The following is a 20,644-nucleotide window of genomic DNA, read 5'->3' on the forward strand; positions in this document are numbered from 1 at the left end:
TCTACAGACGTGAAGGAACATGTTGTTCTACAGATGTGAAGGAACATGTTTTACAGACATGAAGGAACATGTTCTACAGACGTGAAGGAACATGTTGTTCTACAAACGTGAAGGAACGTGTTGTTCTTGAGACGTGAAGGAACATGTTGTTCTACAGACGTGAAGGAACATGTTCTACAGACGTGAAGGAACATGTTTTACAGACGTGAAGGAACATGTTTTAAAGACGTGAAGGAACATGTTCTACAGACGTGAAGGAACATGTTGTTCTACAGACGTGAAGGAGCATGTTGTTCCACAGACGTGAAGGAACATGTTGTTCCTCAGACGTGAAGGAACATGTTGTTCTTCAGACGTGAAGGAACATGTTGTTCTACAGACGTGAAGGAACATGTTGTTCTACAGATGTGAAGGAACATGTTTTACAGACATGAAGGAACATGTTTTACAGACATGAAGGAACATGTTGTTCTACAGAAATGAAGGAACATGTTGTTCTACAGATATGAAGGAACATATTGTTCTACAGACATGAAGGAACATATTGTTCTACAGACATGAAGGAACATATTTTTTTGGAACAGGCCAACACAAATCATCACCACCATCATCTTAAATCTTTTCAGTGAAAATGAAATGAAGAAACGACTCATCACAATATCTGCTGGTGTTCAGACTAACCCAGACTCCATGTCCTCTCCATCCTTTACACCTCCGTCTGAACCTCCTCCTCCCCCTTCCTGTGAATCCTGGTCCTGCTCTGGAGACTCCTGGTTCTGAAGGTCCAGCCCGATGAGGGAGGCTCGGTCGCTCAGAGGAGTTCCACTTCCTCCATCACTACAGCTGCCGTCCTGGACTATAAACATGGAGTCTGAGCAGCTGCTCTCAGAGAGACGGGTCACACTGCTGCTGTCTGAGGACGGACAGGGAGACACAAGACAACTAGTTATGAGGTATGTCTGTCTGCCTCTCTCTATATCTGTCTGTCTGCCTGTCTCTCAGTCTGTTTGTCCATCTGTCTATCTCTCAGTCTGTCTGTAAATGGTAAATGGACAAAGCCCTTATAAAATACTTGCCAGATTTACTTACACATTCATACATCACATCCATACACACACTCATTCACTGATGGAACAGCCATCAGGGGGAATGTGGGGTTCAGTATCTTGCCCAAGGGCACTGCGACACACAGCCTAGAGGAGCTGGGGATCGAACCACGACCTTCTAATTAGTGGACGACCTGCTCTACCTCCTGAGCCACGGCTGCCACTGTCTGTCTCACTCTCAATCTGTCTGTTTTGCTCTCATTCTGTCTGTCTCGCTCTCAATCTGTCCATCTGTCTGGCTCTCATTCTGTCTGTTTTGCTCTCATTCTGTCTGTCTCGCTCCCCTTCCGTCTGTTTCACTCTGATACTGTCTGTCTTGCTCTCATTCTGTCCCACTCTCTCATTCTGTCGGTCTGTCTGGCTCTCATTCTGTCTGACCATCTACTTACCTTGTCGTCTCCTCTTCTTCTTCTTCACTCTGACAGCTTTCACCACCAGCTCCTGTTGCATCTCCTCTTGACCCAGGGGGGCACTGTAGCGTCTAGAGCTGAGCTCACAGAATGTGGTCACCGGGGCGTTTCCTTGGAAACTGTCCCAGGAAGTGACTGAGCTGCTTCGACTACGAGAGCTGCTGGTGAGCAAACCAGACCGCTGGCAGAGTTGCTCCATCACCTGCACCAACATAGAGTTTGTTTAGATACAGAGACATAAAGTGAGTCAACCAGTCACGTCAACCAGTTTACAAGTCAACCAACCTACCAGTCTGTAAGTCAACCAATCATGTCAACCAACCAGTCTATAAGTGAACTGGTTAACCAACTAGTCACATCAACCAGTCAACCAGTCACATCAACCAGTTAACCAGTCAACCAACCAGTTAACAAGTCTGTAAGTCAACCAACCAGTCTATAAGTCAACCTGTCAACCAGCCAGTCAATCAACCAATCTCTAAGTCAACCAGTCAGTCAACCAGTCACGCCAACTAGTCAACCAAACACTCACGTCAACCAGGTAACCGGTCATCCAACCACACTGTAAGTCTACCAGTTAACCAGACAGGGTCAGTCATTGAAGACTGAGTGTCAACCGCAACTGTCTCTCCCAGTAACGTAGTTGTATGTTGGAGTGCACGGACAGCAGCTTTATGACTGGGGTCCAATTCATGACGAGAGAGCACTTTTTTACAGCTGGTGGCAGATAGCAGCTTCCTCGAGCACACTGTGCAGAAACAAGTGCCCAGCTCCTTCACGCCGCTGGATCCTACACTGCTAGTGTTACCAAGACCCGCCCCGCTCTGCTTCTGATTGGCTAGTAAAGTTGGTTAGCTTCAATATCTGGTTAGGTTAAGAGCAAGAGACTTTATTACCTCAAACATGATAAACCATATCCACAACAAGTGTATTGACTTTTAATTTTTCATTTATTCTCTCCCAGCGTTGAGCGGGAGATCCAGCATGATGCTGGAATACTTTAAGCCCTGCAGTCTAGAACACGTCAACCAGTTAACTAGTCTATAACACGTCAATCAGTTAACAAGTCTGGAAGTCAACACATCAATCAGTTAACCAGTCTGGAAGTCAACCAGTTAGCCAGCTGTCAGTCACCTCCAGCTGCTCCTCCTGCTCCTCTGCCTCCTCCACTTCCTCCGCTTCCTCTTTCTCTCCCTCATCACTGAGTCCCTTCCCTCCTCCTCCTCCTCTCTCCTCCCTCCCCCCACCCTCTACAATGATGGCCATGGTTCTGATTGGCTGAGCTGTTTCTACTGATCCGGTTGGTGGGAGGATGGTGGGCGCGGTCAAAGGTGAGGACAGACGGATGGAGAGCTCCGACACTGAAGAGGATAATCAGACAGATTGAAAAACATTTAGACAAAGACCAGTTTGGTAATCAGATTTAACAAGCTGCCAGTCAACCAGTGTTGTCAGGAGTGGGGGTGCGTGCAGCAGTGGTACTTGAGGGCGGGTCCAGTCCCTCAGAGGAGGGCTGTTCTACATGTTTAAGTATTTATCTATTAGCAGTAGTATTTTTAGCAGGAAGATCAGGGTGAGAATAGTAGTAGCAGCACTGATACTATCACTACTGGTCAAGTATTAGTACTGATACTATCACTACTGGTAGAAGTATTAGTAGTAGCACTATTCACAGTTGGAGGCCAGTCCCTCTGGGCTGTTGGAGAGGCGGATGATGTCTCTGTCTCCTTTCAGGATAAAGATCTCGTTGTCACAACACGACACTGATACGATGTCTCCACTGCTCTCCAAGGCTCCGATTATCACCTGAACACATCAAATACAAAACTGATCAGATATCAAACATCAACATTCACACAGCGTCAACATTCACACTGCAACAACATACACACAGCATCAAGATTCACACGTCCACAGTCAACATTTACACAGCGTCAACATTCACACAGCGTCAACAGTCTGCAGAAGGCTGCAGTGAAGGTCTGGCAGAGCATCATCAGAGCAGGACACCAAGTGTCTGCTATGTCACTTCAGGCAGACATTGACTGTAAGGCTGAGACTTGGCACTTTAACGTAGAATCCATTACTTAATTTCAAAGTGATGAAGCTCAGAGCCTGAAGAACAACAACTGTTCAAATACTTAGACTGTAGATGCTGCAATCACAGAGTACACAGTACCACCAGTACCTCACTGACACAGTCCAGGACGTAGAGGCTGTACTCGTTCCAGCTGAGGATCCAGCCCTCTCTCAGGAAACAGCAGAGCAGACCCAGCTGTCTGTCTGCTGGACGGAACGCACCAGTTGGACCAGGACGAGGAAACAACTCAAACTGAGGAACCTGACAGAGAAAGACAGACAGGTGAGAGCTAGACAGGTAACACAGAGAGGTCTAGAGGTAGACAGACAGACAATCCAAAACTGATGTAAAAAACAAATGTGTTGCCGTAACGGACACTAGCAGCCAAAGCTCCCACAGCCCAAAGCACCACTGCAGCTCCGTCCCACCAACTGCCTTGCCAGAACTTAATAAGTCCCACCTAGACTTCACGTGCTACTGATGGTGGGTATGTAAACAACCAAACTTTGGCGACCCCACCTGCAGCCACAGATGTGCACCTGAGACAAGTGCTCCAGCCACTTTCGTCACCACACCATCAGAGCCCCCAGCGAACTCCAAAGGGAATCCGCCCTTAAACCTAACAGGGACAGATCAACTGCAATTTACAAAGAGCGTGCACAGGACCAAAGCTTAACACCGCAAAATCGACCAGCTAACTTAGCACGTTGACACAAACATTTTCCCAGAACAAACCAGCGACCAGAATTCATTACAGCTGCTTAACTTAACCCTAAACAGAACAGCCAACTTACCACACTCGTTTGTGTCTCCTCAACAGACTGTGCACTCATTCACAAAAAGTTGTAGTGTCCTTCCGACACTACAACTCCTGCTTTCACGTTTCATTCACAAAACTGACAGACTCCGCCCATCATGCCATTCGAAGCAGAGACACCTAAACTGCACTAATCAAAACTTGACTCAAACAAGGTCAAGCCCCAATTTGTCACAGCCTGGCTCAACGGCTACACAACCAGAAAGGGGAGACAACACGAGTTGACATATAAAGTTCAAATAACTTATTTACAAAAAGGAAAATGAGGTTTAAGCCAACCAAAAACTTAGAAACAATAAACAAAAGAAAGGCCACAGCGGCCATCAGATCTGCTGGGAGCGCAGGATCGTCGACACCGACAGCCAGAGAGAGAGCCACGCACAGGACTGAATGGGGACATCTTAATGGTGCACACCTTGCTCAGGTGTAGCACATCAGGCTGATCCTGGTCCCTCCATTCAAACGACAAAAAGGAATAGGGACACCTTGTGCCCAGGTGGTCGTCACACAGGTTTACAGGTAGACAGACTTGTGTACAGGTAGCAGTAACAGAAATTAATCTGTTAGCAGTCGGACGCTTACCCAGAGAAAATGACACTCATGAAGTAAGTGGTGGACCAGCTCCTGCAGAACCTGTTCACCACCACAGTCTGTTAGAACCACTTCACATCTGAGCTGCTGCTTCACTGTAGAGCTGAGCTCCACAGGTCCTGCTCTCTCACACGTGTGCGGGCTGTGTTTGTGTGCTGTGTGTGTGTGTGTGTGTGTGTGTGTGTGTGTGTGTGTGTGTGTGTGTGCGCGCGCTGCATGTGTGTGTGCTGCATGTGTGTGCTGCGCGTGACACTACACTATAGTAGCTCAACCCTCCCTCAATTCTGTAAGTGATGAAAACTAAACAATAATTATCGTGTTTACATTTCACATCACATGACCGCTTAGTTGAGGTTAGCAGTATGTTCCCAGTGGTCCAGTGTTCCCAGTGTACCTGTGTGTTGAAGAGTGGTTTGAGCAGCCGGGTGTCCTCCACCTGTCCTCTGACGTCAGACCTCCACAGTCTGAGTCCAGGTCGAGCAGCAAACACCTGAAGATCACTCTGTTTACACAGAGCTGGCAGGAAACAGGCCCCGAACCTCCCACTGCTGTAAACAACAACAAATACTGTAAACAACCAGCACAAATACCATAAACAACAACAAACACGGCAAACAACAAACACTGCAAATAACAAGCACAAACACTGTAAACAACAAATACTGTAAACAAGCACAAATACCATAAACAATAAACACTGTAAACAACAACTACTGTAAACAACAAGCACAAATACTGCATTTTGTATATTACCTGTATGTTATATCACAGGTGTGTTGTACAGTACAGCTATGTTTTTATCACAGGTGTGTTGTACAGGTGTGTCAGGTGTTGTACCTCTTGCGGGGCTTGGTGCCCAGCTGCTGGACTTCCTGTGTCTGTGTGCAGTAGAGCAGAGATCTCTGCTGTGTTGAGACCAGCAGCACCTGGTGACTGTACTCCATCTGGACCACACCTGAGGACTCCTCCAATAGCAGCAGAGGTTTACACACACCCTGTATACACACACAGGTAAACACACACACGGCAGAAAATGAATCACAGTTTTTCCACACTTCCATTTTCCAGCTGTTATTTAGATATACATGATTCAGTGTTTGTGAAATTATAAACACCTGGAGATTTTAAAAACAACCAGTCTGCCTGTCTCCTCTCTGACAGCAGTGTACCGTCCTACTTTCTGCAGTACAGTGTTGTCATGGTGAAGATCAGAGGGTGTAGTGATACAGTTTGTACAGTGTTTGATTAACTTCACTGATGCAGGGAAGATGAAGGTCACCAGGTTCTTCACCTGGATTCATTTAAGACCCTCTGATGAAAACACATTGTTTAACCTTGTTAACGTCCATATGATGTTTTTATATAATAGAGAAATATGATGTTTTTATAACACAGACATATGTCAACACCATGACTGAGTGTTTCCTTGAACTGCAGTGAACCATTGACTCATAAAAACAGATTCAGACATCCAGGGTTTCATACGTCACAAAACTAAGGAACCAATCCTGTCAACTCGTGGGGCTAAATACACCTGAAACCTTGTCAGTAGATGAACTAAATATGAATCATAGCAGAGGATTAAAACATGGGGAGGAATTTAAAACAGAAACATATCAACAGATATTTTATAGACAAAATGATGAATGAGAAAATAATTGTATATGAACTCATAGCCATTAGAGTTGTGTTATCAGTGTAGAGGTATCCCACCTGGTCCAGATCCAGAGCTGTGAACACGACTCGTCCTTTATCGTCTCCAGAGAACAGTTTCATCCCGTTGGTGCTCCACGCCAACGAAGTCACCGAACCTTTGTGAAGCCCAACCACATCGAAACGCCTCAGCTACAGACAGACAGGCAGAGACATACGGGTTAAACTTGCTGAGAGAGACAAGTAACACTTACAGAGAGAGAGACAGGTTACAAGTTGACCTGTCTGAAACACACCTCTGGACCTTCTCACCTGTTTGTTGCGTCCTGGAAGTGGAGACACCAGGTGGAAGACTGCAACCCGACCTGAAGCTGTTCCCACGGCAACCAGATCATCAAAACAGCTGAGCAGCTTCACAGCTGTGATCGCATCATACTTTCCCTGCCACCCACACACACACACACACACACACACACACACACACACACACACACACACACACAGTGTGACAGACACAAAAACACACTTCGCTTATTGATCAGCTCAGTTTACTAATAGATCAATAGTGCCCTCTGCTGGTCCACAGGCTGAACCTTTACTGTTTGGCTGAAGTTTGAAATAACAGGGGACACTCCTGTCCCCAGTTGGACCTCCTACAATAACAGACTGAGCACCACAAAAGAGGAAGAGCTCTGACCTCCAGACTGTACTTGTTCATGTGTGCCAGGCGGCGACAGTACAGGTAGAGCATGCCGATGCTGCTGCCCACTGCCAGAAAGTCACTGCTGCTGTCCAGAGCTGTCAGGTAGACCAGGACAGACCTGAACCCACGCTGGACCTGCACAGAGAACATCATCATCACCACTCACAGTTCATGAGTGATGTCACACTTGGTGTCGACAGGTAACAGGTGGGTAAGAGAAAACTGAAGAGATGAACCTGGGGTCCAAGTGGCAGCCTGACTGATATAGGATTTAATTATAAAGATCTGATAATATCAATTTGTTTAACAGAAACATTTTGAAAGTTACATTTAGTTACTGAAGGGAGTGACTCACACTCATGTTACAGGTCTAATAATCCTTCTAACACCTGTGCAGTCCAGTTGTTTGAAGTGATGGTCAGACATTAGCCATAACATATATATATATATATATATATATATATATGTGTGTGTGTGTGTGTGTGTGTGTGTGTGGGTGTATGTGTGTGTGCGTGTGTATTATGGCTGAATCTAGTCCGGCCCTTTGCTGCCTTTGCTATCTTTCTTGTTCTGTGAACATATTGTTTACATTTCACCTCTTACTGAATTTACCTGCAGGTTTCACTCTTTCATCTCATTCTAATCACTTCATTCGTGGTTCTGATGAAGTTGCTTGTCATTAACAATTCACTCAACCTTTCATATGAACCGAGTCGGTAAACCTGGAGTCAACAGAACCAGGTGATCCGGGTGATCCCAACTGAGCTGAACTCACTTTGTGGTCCAGGCCTCATGTTGTAAAAGTAACAAAATGACTGTTGTGTTGTAGTCGTTGACAGCTGGCCGAGGTTCTGGCCTGGTTTGGATAGGTTCGGTACCTTGGCTGGGATTGCATTCAGCAGGTAATAGAGCGGGCAGAACTCTCTCAAGATCGATGGCGCGGTGGGCTGGGTTGTCATGTTTCTGCCGAAGTGGACTCAAAGTGATCCTGCAAGTCAGTTCAAAACCTCAACTTAGAAACACCTCAAATTTAGAGAATCACACCACAGAACTACAGCCATCAAACGCTCCAGTTCCCATTCAGCTGGATGAACTCTGAACCAAACAAACGTTACAAAAACCTTGGATTTTGCTGTTCAGACAGTAGGATACAGGTAAAACAAAGCATAACGAGTCGTCGGGATTTACTCAAGATTAACACCACGAAGAATACAATAGAATTTAGAGTTTATGATTGATTTGGACTTTCTGTTGTAATATTCTCCCCTGACCAGGATCGAGCAGTGCGGTAACTAACCGCATGAACGAGCACAAACAGCTGAGATTTAACCTCATTCAAACGCTGTTTCGTGAACCATATATGCGCCGAATTAAAGTGAACGGTTTACCAAATGCTTTGAGATTTTCTTTTGCAGTGAGTATATTTAGGTGTTAGGCTTAAATGAAGAGACAGACTAAATTGACAATGCGATTAATGAAGTTTGGTTTGAAGAACTCCATGAATATAATGCCTCCCGATCGGATGGCTGGAACTCTGCACCAAACTCGGTTAAAAGATCAGCAGTTTGCGGTGTCCGTGCTCATAGTCTGACAACATGGACGACTGTAAAAAGAGGACGTTTAGATTCGTGGGGATTCATTTAAGTTAACATTATTAAGCATTTTACAACGATACAAGTTCAAATTTTATGATTTATCTGCAGTTTCTGCTGCACTAATCTCCCCGTAGAAGAGTGACAGAGGGCGGTAACATAGCGCGTGAACAGAGGTAAACAGCTGATATTTAACATACTTCAAACACTGTTTGGTGGAACAGACATTCGCCGAATTAAACGGGATATTTTGCCTGAGTGTAAGAAATCTTAAAGAATGCTTAGCGGCGAATGTGTTTTCGCCCAAATTGAAAGAAATACTAAATTGTGTAACTGTTTAGCGGAGCTTGGTGTGACGCTGTCTGTGCAAGAGACTACGGCACCGGTTCACGTTAACGCAACAGACTGTTCTGAAAAATGACAGGTGACTTTAAACAGTATAATGTCAAAAACAAAAAACAAAAACAAATATCATGCTGTTCACGGAACTAGCTTCTCATACACCGAATCCAGGCTAGCTAGCATCATATGAGACCTGCTAACAGTAAGTTAGCGGCAGGAGGAAGACCGTGAGCCACTTACTGAAATTCACGGTGCAGGATTCCGTCAGATGTGGTTCCAGATGTTTCTATTCCAGCTGGATATCAAAAGGTTGACGGGTAACATCGCCCTGACTGGTTTCATACTGATGCTGAGCTGCAGTTAACAAACTGCGCCACCTGTCGTTAACACATAGAATTATAACTTGAACATCTGACTTCTTGTTATGTTTTAATGTATTTTCTACGTTTTTTATTCTCTTCCTACTGAACCATTAAAACTCGTGCTTTTTGTTCTTCATACTGACTCCAGTTTCTTAGTTAATCATCTTCAAACGCTGCCGGAAGATTCGTAAATAAATTAATTTATAAATGAATGACAGGAAGCGGAAACTCTGAGACTGTTGGTTGGAAAACCTGGAATCTGGAATTCTCCTTCCATTTGAAATGTTTAAAGTTGTACTTTATACGAACACTTTTAAGGTAAAAAGATAAGTAAAACGTTCAGAATACCTTCTTTAGTATTTTGTTTAATTTAATGGGAGAAATTGGGTTTCTCCTTGAATGTAACAATGAAACTGATAAGTTTGCTGTCCCTGTGAAATAATAAGATTTCCAAACAAACTATATTTTCTGGCTACTGATTATAAATGTGCTGATAAACACATTTTTAACGGGAACAATCAATATTTAAAAAAATTAGTACAAAAACGGCTTGATAATGGTTGTATAACAGTGGAATAGCCCATTAATGCACATGTTGACTTTCTAACATGTAATGATCATCTGAAGTTAATTTGATTGCACAAAACATATTGGTGTTATTATTTTATTTTGAAATATTTTTTATCTTGATGTTAATTTTATTTCATAAAAATCAACAACGCAGATGCTTTCTTTCTTATTCCAATGTAAAATACACACTAATCAACATTAAAATGTTTAATACTACAATAATGAATCCAGTCCGGTGGTGTTTCCGGTCCTGGAGCTCCGCGTCTCCGCTCCTGCTGTGGGCTAAGCTAGGCTAGTTCAAAACTCCCCCCGCTAACCGTTACACACTACCGTTATCACCGCTCCCGTTAATGACGTCCTTCATCCCAGCGGGGCGTTTTATACACCAGCACACACAGATTTTATAAAACAGTATTTATTCAGTGATATTGACCTACGATCCGGTTAATTTGAGTCACCGACTGGCCCCCAGCCTGAGCTAAGCTAACAGTTAGCCTCACAGCCAAAATGGCGGACAACGAGGATGACAGCGGTTCTATCAGAACAATAACAGCCGCCGAGCTGCCGGTGCCCGCGGCTCAGTCCCCTGTCGCCAACTGCACTCAGCCCGCGGAGAGTTTACCATCAGCGTCCGCTGCATACATCACTCAGACCGGGGGGAATGTTTCTGCAGCGGCCGCCGACCAGAGCGTTCAGCCCGGGGAGAGTTCACAGACCGTGTTCAGTGCAGAGAGCGGCCAGTCTGGGGAGAGTTTACCGTCAGGATCCGGAGCTCAGCTGGCGGACTTCTTACAGAGCTGCCCGGAGGAACAGAGCATACTTGTGGGCACAGAGTTCACAGGCCTGGGACCGGACCTGGTCAACACCACCATCATCTACGTGCAGCCGGACGGAACTCTGGTCGAGGGGTCCGGGCTGACGGCCGAGGAGCAGCAGGCTTTGCTGGACCAGCTCACCAAGCAGCAGATCGTCCAGGTCTCTGACACCGAGGCCGCCCAGTTGCTCCAGCAAAGCCAGCTGGTTAAAACCATCCCAGTCCACAACGCGGCCCTCGACCCGAGCCAGCTGCAGCAGGTTATCAACCAGGTCACCAAGTCCCAGCAGCATGTCCACATCCATGTCCCCCAGCAGCAGGTCCATGTCCAGGTCCCCCAACAGACCCTGAAGCAGCAGGTCCACGTCCAGCAGGTCCAGGTTCCCCAGCAGGGTCTGAAGCACCAGGTCCAGGTCCAGCAGGGTCTGAAGCAGCAGAAGCAGATTCAGGTCCAGGTCCCTCAGCAGAATCTAAAGACCACAACCCAGAACAATGCTTCCCAGCAGCTGAAGAGTGTCGCCCAGCAAGTGGCCATGCAGACCTGCGGCTCAGTCCAAGTGGTCCAGAAGAAGGTGGGTCACACATGAATGCTGGTTAAAGATCAGTCAGGTTCATCTGGACTGTAATGGTCTCACCAGCTTCAGACAGATCCAGACTGCCGCTCCCCCCGGTTCTGTTCATCTGCTTTGTCAGAACAGGACTCCACCAGTCGGTCAATGTTCACTTAAAGCAGGGGTTGCCAAACTGAGGGTTCAGACAGGGTCCAGCGTAGATCTGATCTTATTGACAGGAGATGATTGAAAGAAGATGATCAACCCAAGTGTTACCTGCTGGATTGCTGGGGGTTGTTTTTTCCTGAGGCCTTTTTAGATAATTCAAATAAAATGAGAAAAAAATCTGTTTTAGGTTGAAGTTGAAACATTATTTTGCAAGTGAAAAAATTACTTAATTGGTTAATTGGTTTCTGGTTTTCTGTCCTTTCAGTCAGAGCCCGTCAGGATCCAGATCCAGGTTCCTCCCAAACAGGAAGTGAAGCCTGGTGCAGCCCTGCAGCAGAAGAGTGTAGCTGTCAATCATCCACAGGTGAAGCTGTCGGCTAATGGCAGTGTGAGCAGTGCTCAGATTATCCACATCCAGCCTGTGGTTGGTCAGCAGGGTCAGCAGTTTTTCCTGCAGCAGAGTGCGGGGGACCCACCCATCCAGCTGCTGCTGCAGAGCCCCACCCCCGTCGTTGGATCTCTTCTCCCATTGGTCCACAAGCTGACGGGCCAGACGACATCAACGGGAACCACCTCCAGTCCAGGTCAGAAATCTGTAGCATCCCCCATCAGAGTCCAGACCCCCTCCACTGTTAAGACCACGGCCACCTCCATCATCAAGACGCCACCCAGTTCTGCTGCTAAAACTGTTAGCGTCCCGCTAATTAAAAATCCCACTAATGGCACGACAGCAGCCACCAGTAAGAGTTCTGTTAAACCACCTGCAGTGGCAGTCCCAGTCCAGACCACCACACCAGCTCGACCTGCCACCGTGACCACACCCCCTGCTGCTCTGCCCCCTGGACACCTAGGAGTGAAGGACAAAGAAAGAGAAAAAGAGAAAAAGAAGGTGAAAAAGAGGGAGAAGAAGACGGTGAAGGTCCAGACCAGATCAGGTCGGGTCTCCAGACCACCAAAGTACAAAGCCAAAGACTACAAGTTCATAAAGACGGAAGACCTGGCCGACAGCCACCAGTCCGACTCTGACGACTACTCCGACATGAGCGTGGAGGAGGAGGAGGGAGAGGGCGGGAGGAACGATGGCCCCTCCCCCGGCGCCTCCACCTCCCTCACCTACAGCCACAAGTCCCGGTCCCACCGCTGCCAGACCTGTGACAAGGCCTACATCGGTCCAGGAGGCCTGAACCGGCACTATAAATTGAACCCGACGCATGGAGATCCCGATCCACCCGGCAGTCAGCCCGGCAACATACCAGGCACACTAAGAGACATCAGCCAACCACAGGAGATGACAGTAAGAGAGGAGGAGAAAAAGAAGGAGGACAAACCTGCTACCATGGCAACGAACAGAGTAAGAGAAACTCAGAAGATAAGTTTGAGCTTTTAGCTCTGTAGTTTATTACTGACTGGTTACTAGCTGGTTAATCAGTGGCTCATAAATAATAACTGGCTATTGACTGGTTAATTACTGTATGACTTACAAAATAATTACTGTGTTGTTAACTTCAAATTACTGAGTGTAGTGTAATAACCTGGTTAATTAGTCTGGTTAACTAACTAGTTAATTAACGTCTGGTTACATACAGTGATCACATATGTCCGGCTCGGATTGATTATTATAAGATGATTATAGATTATATAATTATTGATCATCATCTAACTGACATCTTTTTATAAAATAATGGAACATACATCTCTGATATTCATCTAAAAATCAAACTACATAAACTCAGAGTGAGACACCATACTCAGGTAACACACCTGTGTGAGAGACACACACACACACACACACAGTGTTACACTGTTGTATCCTCCCAGCTGACATCAGTTTAAATGTGTTTCCACAGGTTGTCATGACGACTGATGACTCGGCACTAATAATAACAAAACAGTATTTTTTGTGATTTTTTTTTTTTTTTTTTTCGGGCTTTTTGTGCCTTTATTGACAGCGCAGTAGAGAGACAGGAGATGGGGAGGCAGAGAGAGGGGGAATGACATGCAGCTAAGGGCTCCGATGCGGGACTCGAACCGGGGCCGACTGCAGCGAGGACTGTGGCCTCTACACATGGGGCGGATGCTCATCCAACTGAGCTACTCAAAGCCCCATTAGTGAATTATTCTGATTGACTAGTTATTGATTTGTCTTGTTTATTAACTGGTTTATTACAAACTAGTTAATGAATGCGAGATTACCTGACTCGTTATTTAAGCAGTAGTTAACTCGTGACTATTTGACTGGTTAGTTGTTGTCAGGTTGACTTCCTGTCTGTCTTCAGGTGGAGGGGGGTCCAGCAGCAGCTGTAGGACTCAGGGGTCTCCATCACCGGGGCCCTGGACGACCTCGGGGACGAGGAAGAGGCAGGGGCCGGGGACGGGGTCGGGGCCGGGGTCGATCACTGGCTCCGCCTCCTAAGGTGAGTTCACTGGTTTAACCTGGATCTTTATTGAATAAAAACTTCACTTAGGAATTTTTTTATTATTCTTCATTGATTGATCAGTTGATCGGTGCTACACCGGTGCGTCCTTTACAACAGCAAAATAATCATTTAATCTGATTGATTCATTATCTCAGGTGACGGTGGGCCTCGTCAGTAAGCGGGGTCGGCGCGGGCGACCTCCGAAGCTCAGTGTTACCACGGTAACAGCAGAGCAGCATGCAGAGAGGAGACGAGACCGCTTGCAAGAGGTAAGCGAAGAAAGAGGAGATAGGGGCTTTACAGGCCTGGTGTAATGATTTGTACTACAGGTGTATGAAGTGACCATGTGTTGTTTGCAGCTGGTGGAGCAGTGTGAGGATGAAGAGCTGATGGACATCGTTCTTCCTCGTTTGACCAAAGTGTTGAGTCTTTGGGATCTGCTGCTGGCAAAGGTACAGGCCTGTAGTCTATACACACGCACTATACACACACACACACACTGCATACACACTACAACCTCTCTGTTCTGCAGCGCAGTGAGATGAGAGTTTGCTTCTGTAGCTGCTTCTCTGTCCTGCCAGGATGTTGTGGAGAGGGTGGTTGGTATTGTCTAAGAAGGCCTCCATCTTTCATTGCATGCGTCTCTCCACAACAGTCCTGAGTGAGTCCAGACTCCTGCCAAGCACAGACGCAGCCTTTTTTACCATCTTGTTCAGTCTCTTTGTGTTCATGTCTCACATGCTGCTGCCCAGCAGACTGCAGCATAAAAGAGTCTGGCCACCACTGACTGATAAAACATGTGCAGCATTGCAGACTGCACACTGCAGTCGTCAAAGAACCTGAGCCTCCTCAGGAAAAAGAGCCGGTTCTGCCCGTTCAGGTAGATGGCATCTGTGTTCAGGGACCAGTCCAGTTTACTGTCCAGGTGCACACCTAGGTATTTATAAGTGTGCACCACCTCATTGTCCTTCCCTTGAATGTTGACTGGCTGAAGGGTGGGCCTACACCTCTGAAAGTCGATGACCATCTCCTTGGTCTTGGAGGTGTTCAGAAGGAGGCAGTTCTTGTCACTCTATTCACTGAATCCATCGTCAGATCCCTGTTCTCCTCTTCCTGCCCGTTCCTGTTACACGCCACAATAGATGTGTCCCTGAGACACAGTTACCCAGCCTGACATACTGTGGTTGTCTTGTCAGGTAATCCAAAATCCAGGATGTGAAGCAGGGATCCAACCCCATCCCCTCCAGCTTGTCTTTAAGAGTGGGGGGTTGGATGGTATTAAATGCACTTGAGAAATCAAAGAACATAATCCTCATGTAACTACCTGGCTCATCCAAGTAAGAATGGGCCTAGTGGAGCAGGTAAAGTACGGCATCATCCACTCCCATATGTTCTTTGTAGGCGAACTGTAGGGGGTCTAGTGCATGTTCAACCTGTGGCCTCAGAAGGTAGAGAAGCAGCTACTCCAGGGTCTTCATGAAGTGTGATGTGATCTCAGCCGGTCGTCCTACTTAAGCTACTGGAACAACACATGATGTTTTCCACAGGACCGGGACCCTCCGTATTTGTAGGCTTAAGTTGAAGATCTTATGGAGAGGCTCAGCTAGCTGGGCTGCACAGTCCTTTAACATCCTTGGACACACATTGGCCTTGTCCACATCACCTGATGTTGCCTGGCTGTTCTTGTCTTTATAGCCAGTGATGGTCCTCATCCCCTTCCACACCTCTCTGGTGTTGTTGTGCTGCAGCTTCCTCTCTACTTTCTTTTTGTAGTCCTCCTTCGTCTGCTTTAATCTCCTCTTAAGCTCATGTTGAATACACCTGAGCTTCTCCCTGTCTCCATCCCCGAAAGCCTCCTTTTCTAGTTGAGGAGGGTCTTGATGTTACTGGTGATCCAGAGTTTCTTGGTTGGAAAGCAGTGTACAGTTCTTGCTGGTATTACAGTGTTCATACAGAAGTTAATGTAGTCCGTGGTACATTCAACCATTCTATCAAGGTTAGGGTTAAGATAAGAGATTTAAAACAGGACAGGAGCAGAGAGCAGAAAGTCTAATACCAAGTTAGCTCCCCTCCCAGGTATAGCTTTAGGAGGGGTATCTGGTCTCCCTGTTTCAGCTAAGTAGTGCAATCTCAGGATTGTATCTTTGGTCCTTATAGATGATGTGAAAAACTGAATTACTGAACAATTCAGATGATGCTCTGTTTATTTCAGGTTGAATTAAAAAAACAAACCCAGAACAATCAACTGGATAATAGTTGCTTTTCATTAACCCATGTTCTTATAATGTAGTTAACTCTGTGTGTGGGCTCCAGGCTGCAGCTAGTGTGTGTGTGTGTGTGTGTGTGTGTGTGTTGCACGGTGCTCCAGCGTGACAGAACTACCAACCCCCGCCCCTCACACACATGCAGATGAACATCATAGACGAATGTCTTATTCAGAAACAGAGTTTGTGATAAAATGTGAGAGAACTTCTATGTCAGAATAACAATCAGGAAATCTATTTTCTTAATTTCTTCAGTACAGAGAGCAGAACCGATAAAGTCGAAGCTTATCAATACTCAGGTCTTTAAATATTTAGCCCTGAAATCCATTTAATACCGGGTACCCGTCTCTAATTATATATCTCATCTGGTTTGGGATTAACCCAGGATGTTCCAGGAGGACCCCACTGGAGAGAAGGCCACCATGACCCCACCCCTGATAAATGACAGAAAGTGGCTGGATGATTAAAAGTGTAATGAAATTTATTGTGTTGTTAGAGGAAGTGCTTTTTTATTTTAGGGAAGGTGGGCCACTCCATTGTTCAGTATGATCCTGCAGGAAACTTGGTTTTCAGGTGGAGACACAGTCAGTCTTCACTCAGAAACACTGTGTGTCCTCTGGTTTTTAGGTGGAGCGCAGCGGTTCAGCTCGGACTCGGTTTCCGGACATTTACCGTGAGTATGAGTCCCTGCAGGTTCAGGTGAAACAGGCCGCTCAGGATTACATCATCAGTCCACAGGGTGGAGCCACACCACTTGAGGTCAGAAACATTGAGGTGAGAGCTTCTACTGGGTTCTACTGTATCTACAGTCACAAACGTTCTGTTGTAGGTTGGCTGTAGCAGCATAGAGATCCGTAACTAGGTCACTGCTCTGTGTGATTCAGGTTGCCAGGTGTCTAGGGATCCTGGATGAGGTGAACAGGATGAAGGTTGTTGCTGGAGCATCTCCCAATTGCAGTCTGACCAATAAGAATGTTCGATACATGGAGGTAAACAAGCTGTCAGTGAGGTTAGGTTCTTCGATCCTGTTTAGATCTGGTTCCAGTTTATATTTGGCTCCAGATTGGATCAGTTAGCATCTGGATCCAGGTTAGATCTGGTTCCAGTATGTTTACCTGCTGTCTTTGGAGTGTCCTGATTTCAGAGACCTGGATCTGTTACCTGTTGTACCCTGATAGAGACCAGGACTGTGACAGTTAAACCTGATCCAGGTTCAGTCTGAGTTCATCAGAAAATATGTCTTCTAGAATTCCAAGATGCTGCCGCCGTCAAAGAGATTCAAGATGGAGAACAGTGTTCCCGTTCAGCAGAACGGTATCGAGACACACAGAACAAGTACAGTTACTGCACTCTACTACATCAGTACTACACTCATACATTTGGACAGACGTATACACATAGACGCCACATTGGTCGCTTCAGCCTGTTGCGATGACACGATAAACAGATTTCAGCCTAAACTATCATGATTCTAAATAAGTGTAGAACACACTTTTATTTTAACTTCACATAGATCATAAACCTTTGAAAATAAAAATGTTCCAGAGCTTTTTATCCAGAAAATGTGCAGCACCTCCGTGTGCTTGTTTACAGACCAGTCTTGCCTGTCCAATATGGCGGCAATTTTGACGTACGATATAGCAGCCAACTAGGCGTCTACGTGTAGATGTCTATGGCTGGTTTCTTTATGTCTTCGCACTTTTCTCTTCAAGGTGGTTTGACAGTGACCCCCGTGACCTCTGTGACCCCCGTGACCGCTGTGACCCCTGTAAACTCGTCTCTAAAGTCCTGCTCAGTCTCTGTGTCTCCTTTGGTGATTCCAGGTGGATCAAAACTATTGACCACCACCGCTGACTCTGCCTCCAGGTAAGCTGACGCTGCTGCCACCCTCCTAGTGTACAGGTAAAACAGCTGATCACATGGAGATGTGGTGTTAAAGCTCAGAAGCTGGTGTTGCTCTGTTTCACCAACCTGAGGGTTTTGCTGTCTAGTGTATCGGTGTCACACTTGGACTAGGTCTACAGAACTGATCTGGTCTTTCGAGGTATGAATGTGTTTCTCTGGTCCCCCAGCTCTTCTGGCTTCACCTCTGCAAAGATGACATCCACCAAGGCTCCGCTCCCTGCCACACCTATGGAGATCACCCCAGGTGAAGATCAGGGGGAGGGGCCTCTGCAGACTGACGTCCAAGTGGAGACTCTACCAGCAGGCCAGGACCAGGTCCTGAGCACCACTGACATTGCAGCCCAGATGAAGGAGCTGGAGAAAGCTCTGGGTTCAAGTCCTGAGACTACCGCAGACACAAAGACACTTGAGTCTGGCTGCGTCCAGACATCTGGATCCACCACAATCCAGACACTGGAGTCAAACACAGCCCAGGCTCTGGAGTCCAGCACAACCCAGACACCTGGATCCACCACGATCCAGACACTGGAGTCCAGCACAGCCCAGACACTGGAGTCCAGCACAGCCCAGACACTGGAGTCCAGCACAGCCCAGACTCTGGCCTCCTCCCAGCTTCAGCAGAGGGACTCATCCCAGTCTGATTCCACCACAGATGCATGTGAGGCCAAAGAGCTGCAAGAGGGACAGGAGATATACATCCAGACTGAGGGGCTGACAGTCCAGCTGGCGGAGCCTGGTTCAGACCGGATTGTCATTGTCAATGGGCCAGATGGGACCACGATGCACATCCAGACTCCAGAGGGGGTCCCCCTGGAGGCAGTCCAGGCCTTGCTGGGCATTGAGGCGTCAGACGGAGCCAAAACTCCTCATTAAACTCTGAACAGGATCCAGACTGATCTGGACTGAGTAGAACCAGAAACTGACCTGAACCACTGACAGTGAGAGTCTGGATGTTTAAGGTAGTATTTATAAGGTGGTATGACCTCCCAGGTGCTGTCAATGGACAATACCTTAAGCTGAGAGTCTTACATGTCCGCACAGGTGAACATCAACAAAGAATTGACAAACACCTGGATCCGTGAAACAACTGGACCTGCAACAGTCCTAAAAGACAAGTCAACAAACAGGCATCATAAACACACCTGTCAGTCTGACCAATTAGCAACTCATGTTTCTTGCAGCGTCCCTGAGGACAAAGTGGGTGTAAAGAGTACCCTGTAGTTAACAGGTCTTCAGACTTCTGGTTTGTGGCTTCAGGTGTTTCTGTTGGTTCTGCTGTTTCATATTAGCACTTGAGGACAAACGGGATGAACTGTTCCTTTAATATCAACCTGTTCTGGTCGGACACTGTTGGTGACATCAGACTGAACTTTGCAACAAGTTGAAGATCTTCCAACAAACACCTGAAGTTTTTTTTCCTAAAATATCAAACCTCTGTTCAGAAACCAGAAGGCTGCAATCTGTAGTCGACGTTCAGCTCTTCATATTTAATGTTTAAACGCTGTTACCCTGAGAGAAATGATCAAACTGTGAACGTGAACCTGAACAGGTGAGGACACAGTAAACCTGATCAATGAATCCTGACCTCAGGTAAACAGATTAAACATCTAAATATGAGCAGCATCACTTAATGATCAGTTTGTGGTTTATATAATACAAACTAGTGTCCCCCTCTGGGCTGCCGTACTTATTGTCTCAGTTCATCTTGATGTTTGATTGGTTCATTCAGTTCTCACCTTTGATGATGTCATCGGCGGCTTGACAGGAGGTACCTGATCTTCCTGCTGGTTTTTAAGGAATCTGGAGTGATTGTAAATTTGTAAACTTTTTTTTTCTCCAGTGGTTCCATATTTGGACTTGTTCGTTTAAAAATAGAACCCGATTAGTTGGCTGTTTATATGTAGATAAATATGAAAACAAAGTTTAAAAAAGGTTGCACTATTTTATTACTTTTTATAAAACTTCACAGCAAAACATTTTCCAAACGTGTGAACTCAATGTTTGTAATCGTTTGGAGAATCGACGTGAGGACGGACTGAAAACAGTTTTGAGGAAATCAAAGTTTATTGATTTGTCATGTTGATCGTTCAAGTGCTGAATGCATTAAACATATTTCATGTTCCTCCAATAAACTGATGTGACAAACTCAAATCACGCTTTCTGTCTGAGTAGCTTTTGTTCATCGTTGTGAACATTGCATTTTTAATAAATTCTCAGTGACACATCAGTGTCTCGTAGTTTCTGAATTACCAGATACGTTGTACTTCAGTTGTATTTTCTCACCAGTAAATTAAACTCT

The 20,644-nt window shown here is 46.1% G+C and overlaps 2 protein-coding genes across 4 annotated transcripts in view; one reads left to right on the forward strand and one right to left on the reverse strand.

The window, feature by feature from the left end:
- tecpr2 (tectonin beta-propeller repeat containing 2) overlaps nucleotides 1–9,791 on the reverse strand; it is a 28,226-nt gene extending 18,435 nt beyond the window's left edge. The window contains exons 1-12 of one of the 2 annotated variants that reach the window (XM_023412483.2): nucleotides 9,535–9,791; nucleotides 8,239–8,348; nucleotides 7,355–7,495; nucleotides 6,970–7,098; nucleotides 6,718–6,849; nucleotides 5,842–5,999; nucleotides 5,399–5,552; nucleotides 3,705–3,857; nucleotides 3,190–3,322; nucleotides 2,651–2,877; nucleotides 1,496–1,718; nucleotides 682–913 (exon numbers count right to left, since the gene is read on the reverse strand). In XM_023412483.2, the coding sequence (XP_023268251.1) occupies nucleotides 682–913; nucleotides 1,496–1,718; nucleotides 2,651–2,877; nucleotides 3,190–3,322; nucleotides 3,705–3,857; nucleotides 5,399–5,552; nucleotides 5,842–5,999; nucleotides 6,718–6,849; nucleotides 6,970–7,098; nucleotides 7,355–7,495; nucleotides 8,239–8,319 (1,763 nt within the window). In that variant the 5' untranslated portion in view covers nucleotides 8,320–8,348; nucleotides 9,535–9,791. Of the gene's footprint in view, nucleotides 1–681; nucleotides 914–1,495; nucleotides 1,719–2,650; nucleotides 2,878–3,189; nucleotides 3,323–3,704; nucleotides 3,858–5,398; nucleotides 5,553–5,841; nucleotides 6,000–6,717; nucleotides 6,850–6,969; nucleotides 7,099–7,354; nucleotides 7,496–8,135; nucleotides 8,349–9,534 lie in introns of those variants that run through there. The other variant, XM_087175667.1, reaches the window with a different exon arrangement.
- A 689-nt stretch (nucleotides 9,792–10,480) lies between these two features.
- znf839 (zinc finger protein 839) lies at nucleotides 10,481–20,496 on the forward strand. Of its 2 annotated transcripts, none has more exons than XM_087175668.1 (10): nucleotides 10,481–11,612; nucleotides 12,025–13,110; nucleotides 14,036–14,173; nucleotides 14,332–14,445; nucleotides 14,536–14,628; nucleotides 17,068–17,214; nucleotides 17,325–17,429; nucleotides 17,688–17,775; nucleotides 18,264–18,306; nucleotides 18,513–20,496. In XM_087175668.1, exons 1-10 carry the CDS (start codon nucleotides 10,734–10,736, stop codon nucleotides 19,216–19,218), a joined length of 3,399 nt encoding a protein of 1,132 aa, XP_087031794.1. In that variant the 5' UTR covers nucleotides 10,481–10,733; the 3' UTR covers nucleotides 19,219–20,496. The 2 variants fall into 2 exon arrangements, with proteins under 2 accessions (XP_087031794.1, XP_023268244.1); XM_023412476.2 differs by having other exon boundaries at nucleotides 10,482–11,612; nucleotides 18,153–18,306.
- Nucleotides 20,497–20,644: the final 148 nt, after the last annotated feature.

The sequence above is a fragment of the Seriola lalandi genome, unplaced genomic scaffold (assembly GCF_002814215.2).
Source record: "Seriola lalandi dorsalis isolate HSWRI2012SDOR001 ecotype SW California unplaced genomic scaffold, Sedor1 jcf7180002054481, whole genome shotgun sequence".
Classification (NCBI taxonomy): domain Eukaryota; kingdom Metazoa; phylum Chordata; class Actinopteri; order Carangiformes; family Carangidae; genus Seriola; species Seriola lalandi.

Excerpts from the sequence above, each read along its gene's own strand:
- znf839 (XM_023412476.2), top strand. The coding sequence starts at position 10,734 with ATGGCGGACAACGAGGATGACAGCGGTTCTATCAGAACAATAACAGCC. Across the intron at positions 14,446-14,535 it reads GACGAGACCGCTTGCAAGAG|CTGGTGGAGCAGTGTGAGGA; the intron begins GTAAGCGAAGAA and ends TGTTGTTTGCAG. Across the intron at positions 14,629-17,067 it reads GGGATCTGCTGCTGGCAAAG|GTGGAGCGCAGCGGTTCAGC; the intron begins GTACAGGCCTGT and ends TCTGGTTTTTAG.